At 37.2% G+C, this 17,426-nt stretch overlaps 1 protein-coding gene across 1 annotated transcript in view; it reads left to right on the top strand.

Annotated features, from left to right (window-relative positions):
* The window catches only part of LOC127659996 (39S ribosomal protein L11, mitochondrial-like), a 54,874-nt gene extending 50,558 nt beyond the window's left edge, over positions 1-4,316 (top strand). The window contains exons 4-6 of the mRNA XM_052150029.1: positions 874-967; positions 1,439-1,598; positions 3,910-4,316. Of these exons, the coding sequence (XP_052005989.1) occupies positions 874-967; positions 1,439-1,598; positions 3,910-4,015 (360 nt within the window). The 3' untranslated portion in view covers positions 4,016-4,316. The remainder of the gene's footprint in view (positions 1-873; positions 968-1,438; positions 1,599-3,909) is intronic.
* The last annotated feature ends 13,110 nt before the right edge of the window (positions 4,317-17,426 follow it).

Below are 17,426 nucleotides of genomic sequence, written 5' to 3'. Positions count from 1 at the left end.
AACTCTACCAAGTTTATGAGAGGCTGTCGGACTATGGATGGCAAAGAGAATCTGTCAGCCTCCAGAGATTCTATTGGACACTATAGAATTTGAGCTCTAGAAGAGAAAAGACTGTTACTGATACCACCCGCTATGTGTGATGAGCCTGGCAGAGCGAAAGTGATTGCTGGATGCACACAAACCCAAAAATGAAAACAACATTTTGTTCCAACAGTCTCTATAGGTGATTGTCAAAAACAGAAACCAACACACAATCCATAATTTTCCAGATGAACTACAGCACATAAAGCTTACAAAAGGGGTTTTTAACAGGGGGTTCACGGCAGTACAGCAGGGGGTCAGCAATTATTTTTTGATTGTTTGAAAATACTTTTTTGTTGAAAAAATGCTAATGCAGTAAACAAACAGATAATATTGTGTGAACTTCAACAAAAGTATTTTTCATGGTTAGTCCATGTTAACAAATGGAACCTTGTTACAAAGTGTTACAGTCTTCCTCACTGTCCTTGGCTCTAAAATATTTGATCTGCTATAAATTGCTCTTTGAGTGCAGTCTCTCTAAAATGGTTTAACATCCATATTCAATAATCATTAACAATTAGAAAAGTCATGGAAATTCATTGGTTCAAAAGAGTGGGAATTCTGTATTATAGGCCAGGATTTAAATGCAGAATTTTTTTAAAGTATGCATTCTATATCATTTATGTATCATTCATTGTATCGTTAATATAGGATTTTATGATTCTGATCTTTAGATAAAAAATCTAACCATAAAACAAAGTTTAAGTAACATTTTCTGCAGAAAAGCTTGCATATTTTTCTTTTTATATGCATGAGCATGTACTGAGCACAGCTTACTTTTCTTTCCTCTAGCCTGACAGGACGTATGACCTGAAAATCGGGCAGCCCACTGTGTCATACTTCTTAAAACAGGCTGCGGGCATTGCAAAAGGAGCCGGAAAGACGGGTAAGCCAGCCTCATTACAGCCAGGGCATTTGTGGTCATACTTCTCTCCCTACCATCTCTCAGCAGTCTATTTCTATATCTCGCCACTGCCTTATGTTTCAGTAATGGACAGGCTTTCCCCTACAGGGTGTTTTGAGTGAGATTTTTTGTTATTTATTTTTTTATTTTTTTTACTGATGATATATTGATGAATAGCTGCTGTGCTAAAGAGACAGCAGTGAAGATAGCACGTATAGAAAAGAGAATTATGGATTTGCTTCATTTTAATTTGTTCCACTTCTCAATTATTTTTTCTTATGCGCTCACTCTTCCCTTCCCCTTTCTTTCCTTTACCTCCTCACTTCATCTCTCATCTGTTTTGCTCAATCACTACCAACCACATCCCCTGCTGGTTTCTCTATTTGTGCTACTGTGTTTTATCACCTCTCTCGCTCCCCTCCCGCCACCTTTCTCTACTTTACTGTCTATCAGGCCATGAGACCGCAGGTATGGTGTCTGTGATGACCGTATATGAGATTGCACTTGTCAAATCCCAGGATGACAGCTTTAAGCTGCAGGACGCCTCTATACAGACCGTCGTCAAGAGCATCATCGGTTCGGCCAGATCCCTCGGAATCAAAGTCGTCAATGAGTAAGAATCCTTCAGACTTCATTCTAACACACATTCAAAACATACACTACCGGTCAAAAGTGTGTTCTAAAAATAGTAATAATAAAGTACTGATTCTTTTTCCACATTTTATAAAGGCATTAAGGCATTCCCCATGTATTAGATTCCCTCACAATTATTCTGGGTTCCCTGGCAATACCTTTATCTATTCCTTACAAAAATAAATCATTCATTTTATTACAGAAACCTTGGTATTTGTAGTAAAACGGTAGTAACCAGAAAATTGCCATTATTTACTACAGTAACTAATAGTTCAACTGTATGATTTTACTACAGTATATTTTAACCATAATATTCATAGTAAAAGCAAAGTAACAATACCTGAAAACCAAAAAACAAGGTTACTACAGTTTTACTATAGTAACACCATGGTTAGTGGTAGAATTGTGTTTATTTAAAACCAAAAGAAATATAATAATAAACATGCCCTTACTAAAACATTAACCATGGTTAGCCATAGTAAACATGCAGTTTCAAGGGAACCATTTTTGTGGTAAGAACCATTGCTTTTAAAACCATGGTACATGTACCACAAATTAACCATGGTGTTACTTCAGCAAAACTTACCATGTTTTTGACAGAATTATTTAAATTACTTATTTTATTGTTTTGGTTTTCCAGGATATAGTACTACAGTTTTACCACAAATGTAATGGTTAAATATATAAGCTTACTGTAGTAAAACCATGGTAAACCTTGTGGTTATGGTTTTACTACAAATACCATAATTGAAATATAGTTACTCTAATAAAACCATGGATAATGTATGAATAAAGGAATTGCAAGGGAACCCAAAATAATTTCAGAAAATAAATCGATAACACTTTAAAATAAGGTGCCATGTGTTAACATTAATTAACAACACTAGTCGTTAGCAATAACAATAAACAATTTTTTTAATTATTTTACCGCATTTACTAATCTTGGTTAATGTTAGTTTTAACAAGTAAAGTTTTGAAATCAAAATTTGCATTAGTTATTAACTAAAATTAACTTGGATTAATAAATCCTGTAAAAGTATTGTTCATTGTTAGTTCATTCATGATACCTAATACATTAACTAATGTTAACAAATGGAATGTTATTTTAGAGTGTTACCAGTACATTCACTCACTGTGCTCTAAGGCAGTGGTTCTCAAACGTTTTGAAGGCCCCCCCCACTATCCAAGACGATATTTGAAGGCCCCCTCGCTGGAAACTAGACATGATTGATTCAAATAATTAATTGTGGCTAATTTTTGGTTCTAGACATTTCAGAAAGAGTGTTTATAATTTGTGGGCATACATCTTTAATTATTTTTAGCATTTTAATTCAGTTTATATAGCATTTTAATTCTGAAGCCCCTAGTGGGTCCCGGCCCCCTGGTTTAGAACCACTGCTCTAAGGGGCTCCGTAGAAATGTGTGACGTATGTAGTAACCACAATTTTTTTTTTGTAAAAACGGATTGAATCTTACATTTAGCTGCTTCTTGAAACATAAATTCACTCTATTCACTTTTGACTGGTAATGCCATTTTTTGGTTGCTTACAAAATTTTCTGTTTTAATATTCAACCACCTTCTTTGCATTGCTGGTCCCTACGTTCTATGGTGAGTTTTAAACATCAATCTTTTCCTTGAATAAATATTGCAAACAGCATCCCACCACCTACTAAAAGCCTTAATAAGAGATTTGAATAAGTCATGACTGAATAAATCAAGTCTTACTTCCGACACCCACCAATGAATTTAGTTGTGCTCATGTAGATTTATTTTTTTTTTATTCCATTTCTTCATGGGCTAGAATTTAGCTTGATTTGCAGCCTTTTATAAATAAATCGTAAAATTCATGTTTTGTATAATTATTTACAATCGTAAGGAATGCTACTAGCTTATTTATTGAGAGCATTCATAAAGGGGTGTTAGCTGCCATAGCTTTTTCTTATTGCTCTGTTAATACGGTGTGCATCATTGTCATTTTACCATTTAAATAAGGCAACTTTTGGAGGGACAGAAAAAGCTGTGTGATCTGGTAGCTTTTCAGAGTCTTGTCTTTTTCTGAAACTGATGCTCTTTAATAAATGAACCATGTTACTGACTCACAAATGCTCAGAACCATCCTTTGTGCATGAAGGAAGAGCAATGCTCTCCTTGCATTTCAAATGATTGAAGGACATTTTGAAATTGTAATGTAGATGTATCTGTTGAAATGCCTCTCATCCCATCTTCTCTTACCCTCCACTGACATTCTCATGAGGTTTCCCCCCTTCCTCTCTTGTCATCACTCTGTCAGCCTGTCACCAGACGAGTACAGGGAGTTTCTCGGAGAGCGTGAAAGACTGAGGGCTGAAGCAGAAGCAGCCGCCGCCGCTGAGGCAGCAGTCGGAAAGAGAAAATGAAGAGCTGGTGTTTGCTGGAGTTATTTATCATTGCGTGTCTATGGACCTTAAAACTGATTGTACGACTTTGGAATTTGGAATTTGCTAATAAAATGTGCTGATTAGCTTTCGAATTTATTTAAGTGTTTATTCAATGTTGATTATGTCCTGTCTCTTTCTTCCCATATTCTCTTTTCTGTACCTCCCCCACTCTTGTCTTTTCTTTTTTCTCTGCCTCCTACAACCTTTTTTAGTCTTTTGAGCCACTTTCACCTACTCTTTTACTCTGTCTCTCTCTCTCTCTCACACACACACACACACACACACACACACACACACACACACACGCATCCCTGACTCACCCTCTTTGCCTCACCATCTTTGGGTTTTGCATAAATGCCACGTCTTTGACAACTGTGGTGGAGCAGATTGCCCATGGCAACAGTAACAAAATATACAGTAATAGTTGATATGCAATGACAAAGTAGGACATGTCATGTATACAGTATACTTAACAGTATACAGTGGCCTATACAGTGTGCTTTTGTTTGTGATGTTTTTTGACACTCTTTCCCGATCAGTTCAAACATATAAGGAATTTTCTAACCCCGCTGCTCTGTTTCACGGAAACCTGTGAGGACATCTGCCGGGCTTACAGCTGTTCAGAGCGGATCGCGTTATGGAATCATTGGAGGAAACGAGAGGCGGTGGAACATGCTTTTACATCAGTGAAATATGGTGTACAGTAGAGGTCTGCAACCCGACCTGTGCCCGACGGGGTCCCAAAAACCCGTCAGATTCGGTTAGTTTTTTAAGTACAACTTTGTGGTTGTTCAGGTTTGTAATGATGTAATTATTTTAAATATTTTAAAAATAAAATGCGATACATTTATTTGAGATATATTATTTTGTTAATTTGAATGTATCTTGCTTGTTTGCACATGCTCTAACATGTCACAGACACGTGCGAACAAACAAGGAGAGGAAAGTCTGTGATTAGCACGCTCTGCACAATGAGCGAAATACAACAAAACAATTTATAAGGGAGAACTTATAACTATACCAAATGAGGCTGGGAAAGCTTTATTGTGGAAAATTTTTTATCTTGTGGTTACAACTGTTAAACAGCTCACCAGTTATGTGCAAGTCTTGCCATGCTTATTTCACCTATGATAGAAAAAGGACCGGTACATCATCTCTTCAGAGTCACGTTGACCGTGGATGCATTCGTTCAGTTGTAGCCTGCCAAGTGTCTTGTCAGAGACAAGCGTCTGTGTTTGAATATACATTTGCGTCTTTTAAATCTGTACGTCTACTGTGAAATCCCATTTTACAGAAAGGTGCTTAAAGTTTTGATGTCATGATATTAGGTCCTTCAACACAATTGTGGGAAAGGGTTTTGTTGACCTAGCATAAGAACTAATAAATGTTGGAGCTTTCCATGGTCGCGTCCCAGGAGAGAGTGTGCTACCAGATCCCACAACCACTTCTTGGAGATGTCAGGAGGTCACCGTTATGAAACAACAGAATGTGGTCAAAGAAATATCAGAGATTATGCGATATATGATTAATATGGGGATGACCACCAACATGTGGACTGATGATTACCTCAAAATCAGTTACCTACCAATCACTTGCCACTATATCACACCAGAATATCTGCTTAATAGCAGAGTCCTAACTATTAATTATAATTAAATATATAACTAAACACCACTGCAAACCAGTGGCTACAGACAGCCCGCACAATGCTATTATCCGTGAGCAACATCTTGAATGGCTGAACTGCAAAATTAAAAATCAAGAGGCTACAAAATCTTATTATATTTCTATGGCCAACATTCTGCCAGCTCCGCATGCTGTCCTGGCATGAAAGAAAGGAAATTCACCAAGAGGCCAGACATTAGATAGCCTGCTTCACAACACATGGTGATTAGTCCACCAGTGAAATCCCTGCACCTAAGAGAAGCAAGAATGTAGTGGCAGAGTTTGAGGAGTGGGTGAACGTGCCCTTGAGTGAACAGATGATGACGTTCAACAGTACATCAGCCACAACCACACTATGGAAGTTGAGTGGGATGTGTTGGGTTGGTGGAAAAATAATTATGGGTTGTTCCCATTGCTTTCTAGACTCTTAATTGTATTGAGCATCCCTGCAAGTAGCAGCAGCGAGAGAATTTTCAGTGCAGCAAACCATAGCGACTAACTTTTAACCATTCAGCATGTAGATGCTATTCTCTTCCTTCATAACTCATTGATAGAGATGTTACGATTGTAAATAGTTGTGTTAGACAAAGGTTAAACGTTTGTAAAACCCAGTCTCACACCCCTACCCCACTCTGATCTTAACTTCACACACACCAATACCTCCTGGAACCCCCTCCTCCCCCCTCCTGCTACTCAATCTGCACTTATGATCTGTGAGGAGGATGTGTGCCGGGTCTTTCGGAAGCAAAAGTCTAGGAAAGCTTCAGGCCCATGCAGTGTTTCACCTGCCTGCGCTGACCAACTGGCCCTCATCTTCACAAAGATCTTCAATAGATCACTGGAGCAGTATGAAGTTCCCTGCTTCTTGAAATGCTCCACCATCATTCCAAAAATAATCACCAAAACAAAATAAAAAATCACAGGACTTAATGACTACAGACCTGTCGCTCTCATGTCTGTAGTCATGAAGTTGTTTGAGAGACTGGTTTTTGCTACCTGAAGGACATCACTAGACCCCTGCTTGACCCTTGGCTGTCAATATGGACTAAATTATATCTTGCAACGCTTCAACAGACCTGGGACTTATCAGTTCAGCCTTAAATACCATCATGCCTGATCTTCTGTCAACCAAACTGGCCCATCTCTCCATGTCCACCCCAATGTGTGTATATATATATATATATATATATATATATATATATATATATATATATATATATATACACTCACCTAAAGGATTATTAGGAACACCATACTAATACTGTGTTTGACCCCCTTTCGCCTTCAGAACTGCCTTAATTCTACGTGGCATTGATTCAACAAGGTGCTGAAAGCATTCTTTAGAAATGTTGGCCCATATTGATAGGATAGCATCTTGTAGTTGATGGAGATTTGTGGGATGCACATCCAGGGCACGAAGCTCCCGTTCCACCACATCCCAAAGATGCTCTATTGGGTTGAGATCTGGTGAGTGTGGGGGCCATTTTAGTACAGTGAACTCATTGTCTTGTTCAAGAAACCAATTTGAAATGATTCGAGCTTTGTGACATGGTGCATTATCCTGCTGGAAGTAGCCATCAGAGTTGGGTACATGGTGGCCATAAAGGGATGGACATGGTCAGAAACAATGCTCAGGTAGGCCGTGGCATTTAATCGATGCCCAATTGGCACTAAGGGGCCTAAAGTGTGCCAAGAAAACATCCCCCACACCATTACACCACCACCACCAGCCTGCACAGTGGTAACAAGGCATGATGGATCCATGTTCTCATTCTGTTTACGCCAAATTCTGACTCTACCATCTGAATGTCTCAAGAGAAATCGAGACTCATCAGACCAGGCAACATTTTTCCAGTCTTCAGCTGTCCAATTTTGGTGAGCTCTTGCAAATTGTAGCCTCTTTTTCCTATTTGTAGTAGAGATGAGTGGTACCCGGTGGGGTCTTCTGCTGTTGTAGCCCATCCGCCTCAAGGTTGTGCGTGTTGTGGCTTCACAAAAGCTTTGCTGCATACCTCGGTTGTAACGAGTGGTTATTTCAGGCAAAGTTGCTCTTCTATCAGCTTGAATCAGTCGGCCCATTCTCCTCCGACCTCTAGCATCAACAAGGCCTCACAGGTTTCCGTGAAACAGCAGCGGGGTTAGAAAATTCCTTATATGTTTGAACTGATCAGGAAAGAGTGTCAAAAAACATCACAAACAAAAGCACACTGTATAGGCCACTGTATACTGTTAAGTATACTGTATACATGACATGTCCTACTTTGTCATTGCATATCAACTATTACTGTATATTTTGTCACTGTTGCCATGGGCAATCTGCTCCACCACAGTTGTCAAAGACGTGGCATTTATGCAAAACCCATTGAAATTGAACAGGTGTTCCTAATAATCCTTTAGGTGAGTGTATGTATATATGTGTATATATATATATATATATATATATATATATATATATATATATATATATATATATATCAGCTATATATATATATAATCAGTATATATATATATATATACACACCTGTATATGTATGTATATATACAGTGGGTACGGAAAGTATTCAGACCCCCTTCAATTTTTCACTCTTTGTTATATTGCAGCTATTTGCTAAAATCATTTAAGTTCATTTTTTTCCTCATTATTGTACACACAGCACCCCATATTGACATAAAAACACAGAATTGTTGACATTTTTGCACATTTATTAAAAAAGAAAAACTGAAATATCACATGGTCCTAAGTATTCAGACCCTTTGTTCAGTATTTAGTAGAAGCACCCTTTTGATCTAATACAGCCATGAGTCTTTTTGGGAAAGATGCAACAAATTTTTCACATCTGGATTTGGGTATCCTCTGCCATTCCTCCTTGCAGATCCTCTCCAGTTCTGTCAGGTTGGATGGTAAACGTTGGTGGACAGCCATTTTCAGGTCTCTCCAGAGATGCTCAATTGGGTTTAAGTCAGGGCTCTGGCTGGGCCATTCAAGAACAGTCACGGAGTTGTTGTGAAGCCACTCCTTCATTATTTTAGCGGTGTGCTAAGGGTCATTGTCTTGTTGGAAGGTGAACCTTCGGCCCAGTCTGAGGTCCAGAGCACTCTGGAGAAGGTTTTCGTCCAGGATATCCCTGTACTTGGCCGCATTCATCTTTCCCTCGATTGCAACCAGTCGTCCTGTCCCTGCAGCTGAAAAACACCCCCACAGCATAATGCTGCTGCCACCACCATGCTTCACTGTTGTCACTGTATTGGACAGGTGATGAGCTGTGCCTGGTTTTCTCCACACATACCGCTTAGAATTAAGGCCAAAAAGTTCTATCTTGGTCTCATCAGACCAGAGAATCTTATTTATCACCATCTTGGAGTCCTTCAGGTGTTTTTTAGCAAACTCCATGCAGGCTTTCATGTGTCTTGCACTGAGGAGAGGCTTCCGTCGGGCCACTCTGCCATAAAGCCCCGACTGGTGGATGGCTGCAGTGATGGTTGACTTACTACAACTTTCTCCCATCTCCCGACTGCATCTCTGGAGCTCAGCCACAGTGATCTTTGGGTTCTTCTTTACCTCTCTCACCAAGGCTCTTCTCCCCGATAGCTCAGTTTGGCCGGACGGCCAGCTCTAGGAAGGGTTCTGGTCGTCCCAAACGTCTTCCATTTAAGGATTATGGAGGCCACTGTGCTCTTATGAACCTTAAGGGCAGCAGACATTTTTTTGTAACCTTGGCCAGATCTGTGCCTTGCCACAATTCTGTCTCTGAGCTCTTTAGGCAGTTCCTTTGATCTCATGATTCTCATTTGCTCTGACATCAGGGGCGTGTCTAGAGCATTTTCAGTGGGGGGGCCATGCTGGGGCACTGCCTCCAAATGGGGTGGCCGCCAGTGACCAAAAAAAAAAGCGAAATTCTACAGTATATTACGTAAATCCTATTGATTTTATTATTTTTTTAACTTGAATAAAGTTACTTGTAAACAAAGGTAGTAATAAAGCACATTTATGATTAATTTAGTTTTTTGTCATCCCTGTATATATCCATTAAGTTAAATTTAAGAGCCAGTGTTTATTATTTTTAGTGTTTTCATAAAACTAACAAGTTTATAAAATAAAAGCAATTTTAATAATGAGCCATTTTAAAAACCCAGAAGCAGAAATGATGTCAACTATTTTCTTTTAATTAGTTTGGCCATTACAATATACAGTAGTTTTATTCACAATCTCTTTCAAATAATAATAATTAAAAATAAAAATTCCCCCCACTGTAATAATTCAAATGGTTTGGCCAAATCATCATAGTGTTTCATTCAACATTTCTTTCAGATTCATTTACAAAAAAGCTGAGTAACACAGAGTTAAAGTTTTAGCACTGTAACGGTTCAAATGAAAACACCACAGTTTAAAAATAAAATATGGAACCATTACATTGTGCTCTGCTAATATATTAAAGAACAGTCTTTAGTTTAGAAACAATAAAAACAGTAGCAGAAAGAGAGGAAAACAGTCGAAAAAGAAAGAAGGCAGACCTCATCTAAAACAGCTGGATTCTTCTGTTTCGGTGGTGACTGGCAAGCTCACCAGTATTATTTATAATGGTTGCAGAGTTATTATCTATATTGATTAAAAATAATGGTATTGAAGGTATTTCAGTGTTGGATAGACATGTACTTATAAGTCAGTTTGCTGACGATACAACATTGTTTCTAAAGAATGTATATGAAATTCCATGAGCTTTACATTCTATTAACCAGTTTTCTAAAGCTTCGGGGCACATTTAAACCTAAACAAATGTGTTATGTTAACACTGCATGAGTTTCCTTTGCAGTCATTATCTAATATACAAATTAAAAGGGAAGTTAAATATTTAGGGATTATTATTTCTAAAGATAAAGATGTTATGGAGAATAAAAATGTGTTGAATAACATAGATAAATGTAAGTCCATATTGAATAGATGGCTGCAGAGGGATCTTACAATTTTTGGAAGGGTTCTTTTATCTAAAATGGATAGTTTGTCCAGACTCATCTATCCAGCCTTCTCCTTGCCCATATCGACATGAATGATTAAATTAATAACTAAGGTGAATTTTAAATTTATTTGGAGAAATAAGTGTTTTCAGTACATTAAAAAGGAGGACATGATTAAAAAATATGAAGACGGTGGGGTGAATGCTATCGATTTTGACATTATGAATGGTGTTTTGAAATTGAAATGGTTAAAATCCTTCATTCCTTTTGGTTTATTGTCCCCAATGCTATCTTTAACAAACTGGGGGGAATACACTTTCTGTTATGTTGTGACTTTGAGTGCACCTCGTTACCAGTTAAACTTTCATCCTTCCATCAGCAAGTGCTGCTCTATTGGAAACTATTGTTCAAACATAACTTCACTCCTCACAACACTCCAGTTTGGAATAGTAGATATATAAAATTTGGCAGAAAATCTGTATATCTTGAAGAATGGATATCTAAAGGGATTTGGGCTATTGCCCATTTCTTGGATGATAATGGAAATTTGTTACTGTATAGAGAGTTTTGTGAGATATTCCAAGTACAGAGTACCGTTAGTATTTGTAATAGAATGATTAGAGCTATACCAATTCCGTTAAGATTAATGGTTAAAGAAGACATGTTGTACTCCAAAATCTCCCCAGTACTGAGACACCTCTCCTTAGAAGGTTGTGATTTTTGTGATAAAAAATGTACAAATAGAGCCATTAGAATTTTTTTTTTACAGGCATATTACCCAAACCCAATTAGATGGGAATACGTGCTTAAAGATTTTGATAAGGTTGAAATATAAAAAATTTGGAAAAATTATTTGTCTTTTCCTCTCCCTCCTAAAGCTAAGGAGGTGAACTTCAAAATTTTAAATGAGATTTATCCTACTAAAGAATTTTTAAGATTGAAATTTTATTTTGATGTGAATAATTGTGTTTTTTGTGAAACAAATATTGAAAATCTAGAGCATGTCTTCTTTGATTTTGATCTGGTGCAACCCTTTTGGAGTGAGGTGCAGAATTGGTTAAGGTCTAAAAATTAATAGTATTAATTTCTTGTTATGTTTTGGAAAGTTTTTCATTCATAAATGCAGATGGTTTAAATCTAAACCCAACTTTAATCACTGGATGAATGAGGTTAAACTCTTGTGCAAATCTTTAAAATTTGTTAAAAATCAGAAAGCCCTTAAACTGATTTCTCTTTTGGATACGTTTAAATTAATTAAAAAGTCCCTTTTTATTTATTTTTGTTTTTTTTCTATTTAATTATTGGTTTGTTCATAGTGTTTTCTGTTCTTTGTACTAGCTTTGCTCAACCTATGGCTGAACAATTGAGGTTATATTCAGAGATTTGTTGATGTACCTTGTTTGTTTGTGTTGTTGAAGGATAATAAAAATAAAAAGTATGTCGAAACAATTTACGGCAATTGTAGACAGTAGTTATTTGAGAAAATTTTTATGTATATTTTGATAAGTCACTTGTGATTTGTATTCTTTTTTTGGCAATAAAGATGACTTTATTAAGCTTTAAAAAAATAAATAATAATAAATAAAATAATTCTTTGAATCACGAACTTCAGTAGAGTCTATAACCTGATTGGCCGTAAAATGAACCAATCACAAGACATCTTATAGGGGGGGCACCTGGGGTGGCCAATCGAATTTCAGGGGGGGGCCGGTGCCACCACGTAGACCTGCCCCTGTCTGACATGCACTGTGAGCTGTAAGGTCTTATATAGACAGGTGTGTGGCTTTCCTAATCAAGTCCAATCAGTATAATCAAGCACAGCTGGACTCAATTGAAGGTGTAGAACCATCTCAAGGATGATCAGAAGAAATGGACAGCACCTGAGTTAAATATATGAGTGTCACAGCAAAGGGTCTGAATACTTAGGACCATGTGATATTTGAGTTTTTCTTTTTTTATAAATGTGCAAAAATGTCAACAATTCTGTGTTTTTCTGTCAATATGGGGTGCTGTGTGTACAATAATGAGGAAAAAAAATGAACTTAAATGATTTTAGCAAATGGCTGCAATATAACAAAGATTGAAAAATGTAAGGGGGTCTGAATACTTTCCACACCCACTGTGATATATATATATATATATATATATATATATGTATATGTATATGTATATATATATATATATATATAATATACATATACATATATATACACACACACACACCAAAAGTTTGGAATAATATACAGATTTTGCTATTTCGGAAGGAAATTGATACTTTAATTCACTAAAGTGTCATTCAACTGATTACAAAGTATTATCATTACATTAGTGATGTATAAAACAGCACCAACACTATTTAAAAAAAAGTAATTTTTGATCAAATCTTGACAGGCTCCATTTCCAGCAGCCATCACTCCAACACCTTTTCCTTGAGAAATCATGCTTGCCATTATATCAAACACAATTGAAAGCTATTTGGTTCATTAAATGAAGCTTAACATTGTCTGTCTTTTAATATATATATATATATATATATATATATATATATATATATATATATATATATATATATATATATACTTGCCACAGTATGCAATAGACTGGCATGTCTTAAGGTCAATATTAGGTCAAATATAGCACCAAAAAAAATAAACCGCTTTCTCTAGAAACTCATCATTCAATCATTGTTTTGAGGAATGAAGGCTATGCGATGCTTGAAATTTCATACAAAGGTGGATACTACAGTCTTCAAAGACAAAGGACAACTGGCTCTAACAAGGACAGAAAGAGATGTGGATGACCAGATGTACAACTAAACAAGAGGATAAGTACATCAGAGTCTGTAGTTTGAGAAATAGTCCTCACATGTCCTCAGCTGACAGCTTCATTTAATTCTACCTGCTCAACACCAGTTTCATGTACAACAGTAAAGAGGAGACTCAGGCCTTATGGGAAGAATTGCAAAAAAAAAAAAGAAAAAAAAAAAGGCACTTTTGAAACCGAAAATGACAAAAAGAAAATTCTAGAGTGGGCAAAGAAACACAGACATTGGACAACAGATCATTGGAAAAGAGTGTTATGGATATTAACCCCATTGAGCTTTTGTGGGATCAGTTAGACTGTAAGGTGTGTGAGAAGAGCCCGACAAGACAGCCACATCTATGGCAATTGCTGCAGGAAGTGTGGGGTGAAATGTCACCTGAGTATCTGGACAAACTGACAGCTAGAATGCCAAGGATCTGCAAAGCTGCCATTGCTGCATGTGGAGGATCTTATTATGAGAACTCTTTGAAGTAGTTTAAGAACTTCTGAATTTTTTTTTTTCAAATTGTAGTAATAATTATTAATGTTTTATATATATATATATAAAACTGGGTACATACAAACTGCCAGAAAGATTATTCTCAATACTTTAGTTATAATTACTAGCAATGTTCTGTTATTTCAAAACATGTATTGGGATACAGATTGGGGAAGGAACCAAATTAATGCTATTTGGATGAGCAAAACAGTGTCAGAATACAGAAATTCTGTGATGTATAGTTCCATCTGTGACAAGAGTAGCCAGACACCAATAATCAGTGATAGACTTTCAAAAGCTATCAAATCACTTACTGTAAAGTTTCTGAATGTTTACCAAATGCTTAACAAAAGTGAATAACGCACTAAGCCATTTTTTTCTGCCAATAAGTGTCACAATAAAAATGTGGCTCTTTGTTTGAGTTGAAAGAGATTGCTGTTCCTGGAGTCACTGACATTGAGAGTGCTCTATCAGATAAGGAAGCCTGGATTGAGTCACACAAATAATTACAATTTCACTAAGAACAGGTTTTCAGAGTTAAAGCTGAGGTGTGATATTTTTTGTGCCACTGAAGTCACCAAATGGAATTGCAAAAAAAAAAAAAAAATTCAAACAGGATTTCTTAAAAGACCATCTGGCTGTAATCAGTTAGGCAAACAGTCCAGGTTGCTATGTTGGGCTGGTTGGCATGCTCAAACAAACAGAGCATCAGTATTTACACTTTCTGTTAAATCAACCAACAAACGACATACTTATAGTTATCTCTGCTTATTAGGATGGGATAGGAGAAAGTATTTTAAGAGAAGACTTACTAATAGGAAGAGGACATGTAACGAGAATGTTATCTCACATGTGACCTTGTGTTTTTTTCTTTTTTTAATGAGTGCTTGCAGTAATATGATGGTGTTTTTACGAGTTAAGACGAGTCTCCTCTTGAGACACGGTCATAGAGAAAACTCGTTGCGGATCTCATAGAACAAATTTTGCATAATCCAACCCCATTATTTTTATATGCCTATAAAGACCCCACAGACTACACTACCTCCAAAGTTAAAGTAAGGAGGCACCTCATTAAACCACTCTGTGTGAATTATATAGTGGCTATGTACTGCATCCTGCATTCTGCATTATATACAGGTGAAACTCGAAAAATTAGAATATCGTGCAAAAGTTCATTAATTTCAGTAATTCAACTTAAAAGGTGAAACTAATATATTATATAGACTCATTACAAGCAAAGTAAGATATTTCAAGCCTTTATTTGATATAATTTTGATGATTATGGCTTACAGCTTATGAAAACCCCAAATTCAGAATCTCAGAAAATTAGAATATTACATGAAATCAATAAAAAAAAGGATTTTAAATACAGAAATGTCGGCCCTCTGAAAAGTATAATCATGCATATGTACTCAGTACTTGGTTTGGGCCCCTTTTGCATTAATTACTGCCTCAATGTGGCGTGGCATGGATGCTATCAGCCTGTGGCACTGCTGAGGTGTTATGGAAGACCAAGATGCTTCAGTAGCAGCCTTCAGCTCTTCTGCATTGTTTGGTCTCATGTCTCTCATCTTTCTCTTGGCAATGCCCCATAGATTCTCTATGGGGTTCAGGTCAGGCGAGTTTGCTGGCCAATCAAGCACAATAATACCATGGTCATTGAACCAGGTTTTGGTACTTTTGGCAGTGTGGGCAGGTGCCAAGTCCTGCTGGAAAATGAAGTCAGCATCTCCGTAAAGCTTGTCTGCTGAAGGAAGCATGAAGTGCTCTAAAATGTCCCGGTAGACGGCTGCATTGACTCTGGACTTAATAAAGCACAGTGGACCAACACCAGCCGATGACATGGCTCCCCAAACCAACACAGACTGTGGAAACTTCACACTGGACTTCAAGCATCTTGGATTGTGTGCCTCTCCATTCTTCCTCCAGACTCTGGGACCTTGGTTTCCAAATGAGATGCAAAATTTGCTCTCATCAGAAAAGAGGACTTTGGACCACTGAGCAACAGACCAGTTCTTTTTTTCTTTAGCCCAGGTAAGACGTTTGACATTTGAAGCCCATGTCCAGGACACGTCTGTGTGTGGTGGCTCTTGATGCAGTAACTCCAGCCTCAGTCCACTCCTTGTGAAGCTCCCCCACACATTTGAATGGCCTTTTCCTGACAGTCCTCTCCAGGCTACGGTCATCCCTGCTGCTTGTGCACCTTTTTCTTCCACACTTTTCCCTTCCACTTAACTTTCTATTAATGTGCTTTGATACAGCACTTTGAGAACATCCAACTTTTGCAATTACCTTTTGAGGCTTTCCCTCCTTGTGGAGGGTGTCAATGATGGTTTTCTGCACAACTGTCAGGTCAGAAGTCTTCCCCATGATTGTGAATTCAACTGAACCAGACTGAGAGACCATTTAAAGGCTCAGGAACCCTTTGCAGGTGTTTAGCTGATTAGAGTGTGACACTTTGAGCCTACAATACTGAAGCTTTCCACAATATTCTAATTTTCTGAGATTCTGAATTTGGGGTTTTCATAAGCTGTAAGCCATAATCATCAAAATTATATCAAATAAAGGCTTGAAATATCTTACTTTGCTTGTAATGAGTCTATATAAAATATTAGTTTCACCTTTTAAGTTGAATTACTGAAATTAATGAACTTTTGCACGATATTCTAATTTTTCGAGTTTCACCTGTAGTTATTTTGAATAAGTTCTTAATTTGTTACTCAAAAAAAGCAACTTGCTGTCTCAAGAGTAGGCTATTTACCTATACTAATTTTGCCCTATAACTATTATCTCTATACTTACAGAGTTGGGGAGTAAAATAATACATGTAACAGGATTATGTATTTAAAATACAAAATATTAGTAACTATTACAATTTAAATAGCTGCTAATCAGAATACAGTTCGCATGATATGAGCGCGAAGCGATCATCTGTGTTCCGCAACTGCTTTTGGGTCCTTAACGTATAACATGCGAGTAAGGGCAGCTGGTGGACTTTCTGGTGCCCTCCTAGGGTAAAAATTGTGCCCCCCTAGGCAGTTGGTGCCCTTTGAAGACAGTGTAGTCTGCTTATAGGGAGCCGCTGTACTGACTCTACCCTCACTTGCAACCTTGCCAATTTGTTTGCTTTGGAGACCTGGCTGGAGTCACACAGCATGCCCTAGATTCAAACTCGTGACTCCAGGTGTGGTAGTCAGTGTCTTTACTCACTGAGCTACCCAGGCCCCCCGAAAGAACCTTTTTGTAAATTGCCATGTGAACATTTAGCTTTATGCTATGCTAAAATGCTATTTCTTGCCATTTTACGTGCACCTGTGACCAGGCATGATCATATTTTTTTAATCAAGGAAATCCACCTTTTTTTTTCTCTCTAGTAAAATCTTTTCTATTAGGACAAACATTGTATTCTTGATGAGAATCTTTGTATTGTTTTTCTGTAAAAATATAAATAATCCTTAAAACAAGATCACT

The sequence above is a fragment of the Xyrauchen texanus genome, chromosome 19 (assembly GCF_025860055.1).
Source record: "Xyrauchen texanus isolate HMW12.3.18 chromosome 19, RBS_HiC_50CHRs, whole genome shotgun sequence".
Taxonomy (NCBI): Eukaryota; Metazoa; Chordata; class Actinopteri; order Cypriniformes; family Catostomidae; genus Xyrauchen; species Xyrauchen texanus.
Note: the sequence above shows the minus strand (reverse complement) of the source record. Positions and strands in the feature narration are given on the sequence as shown.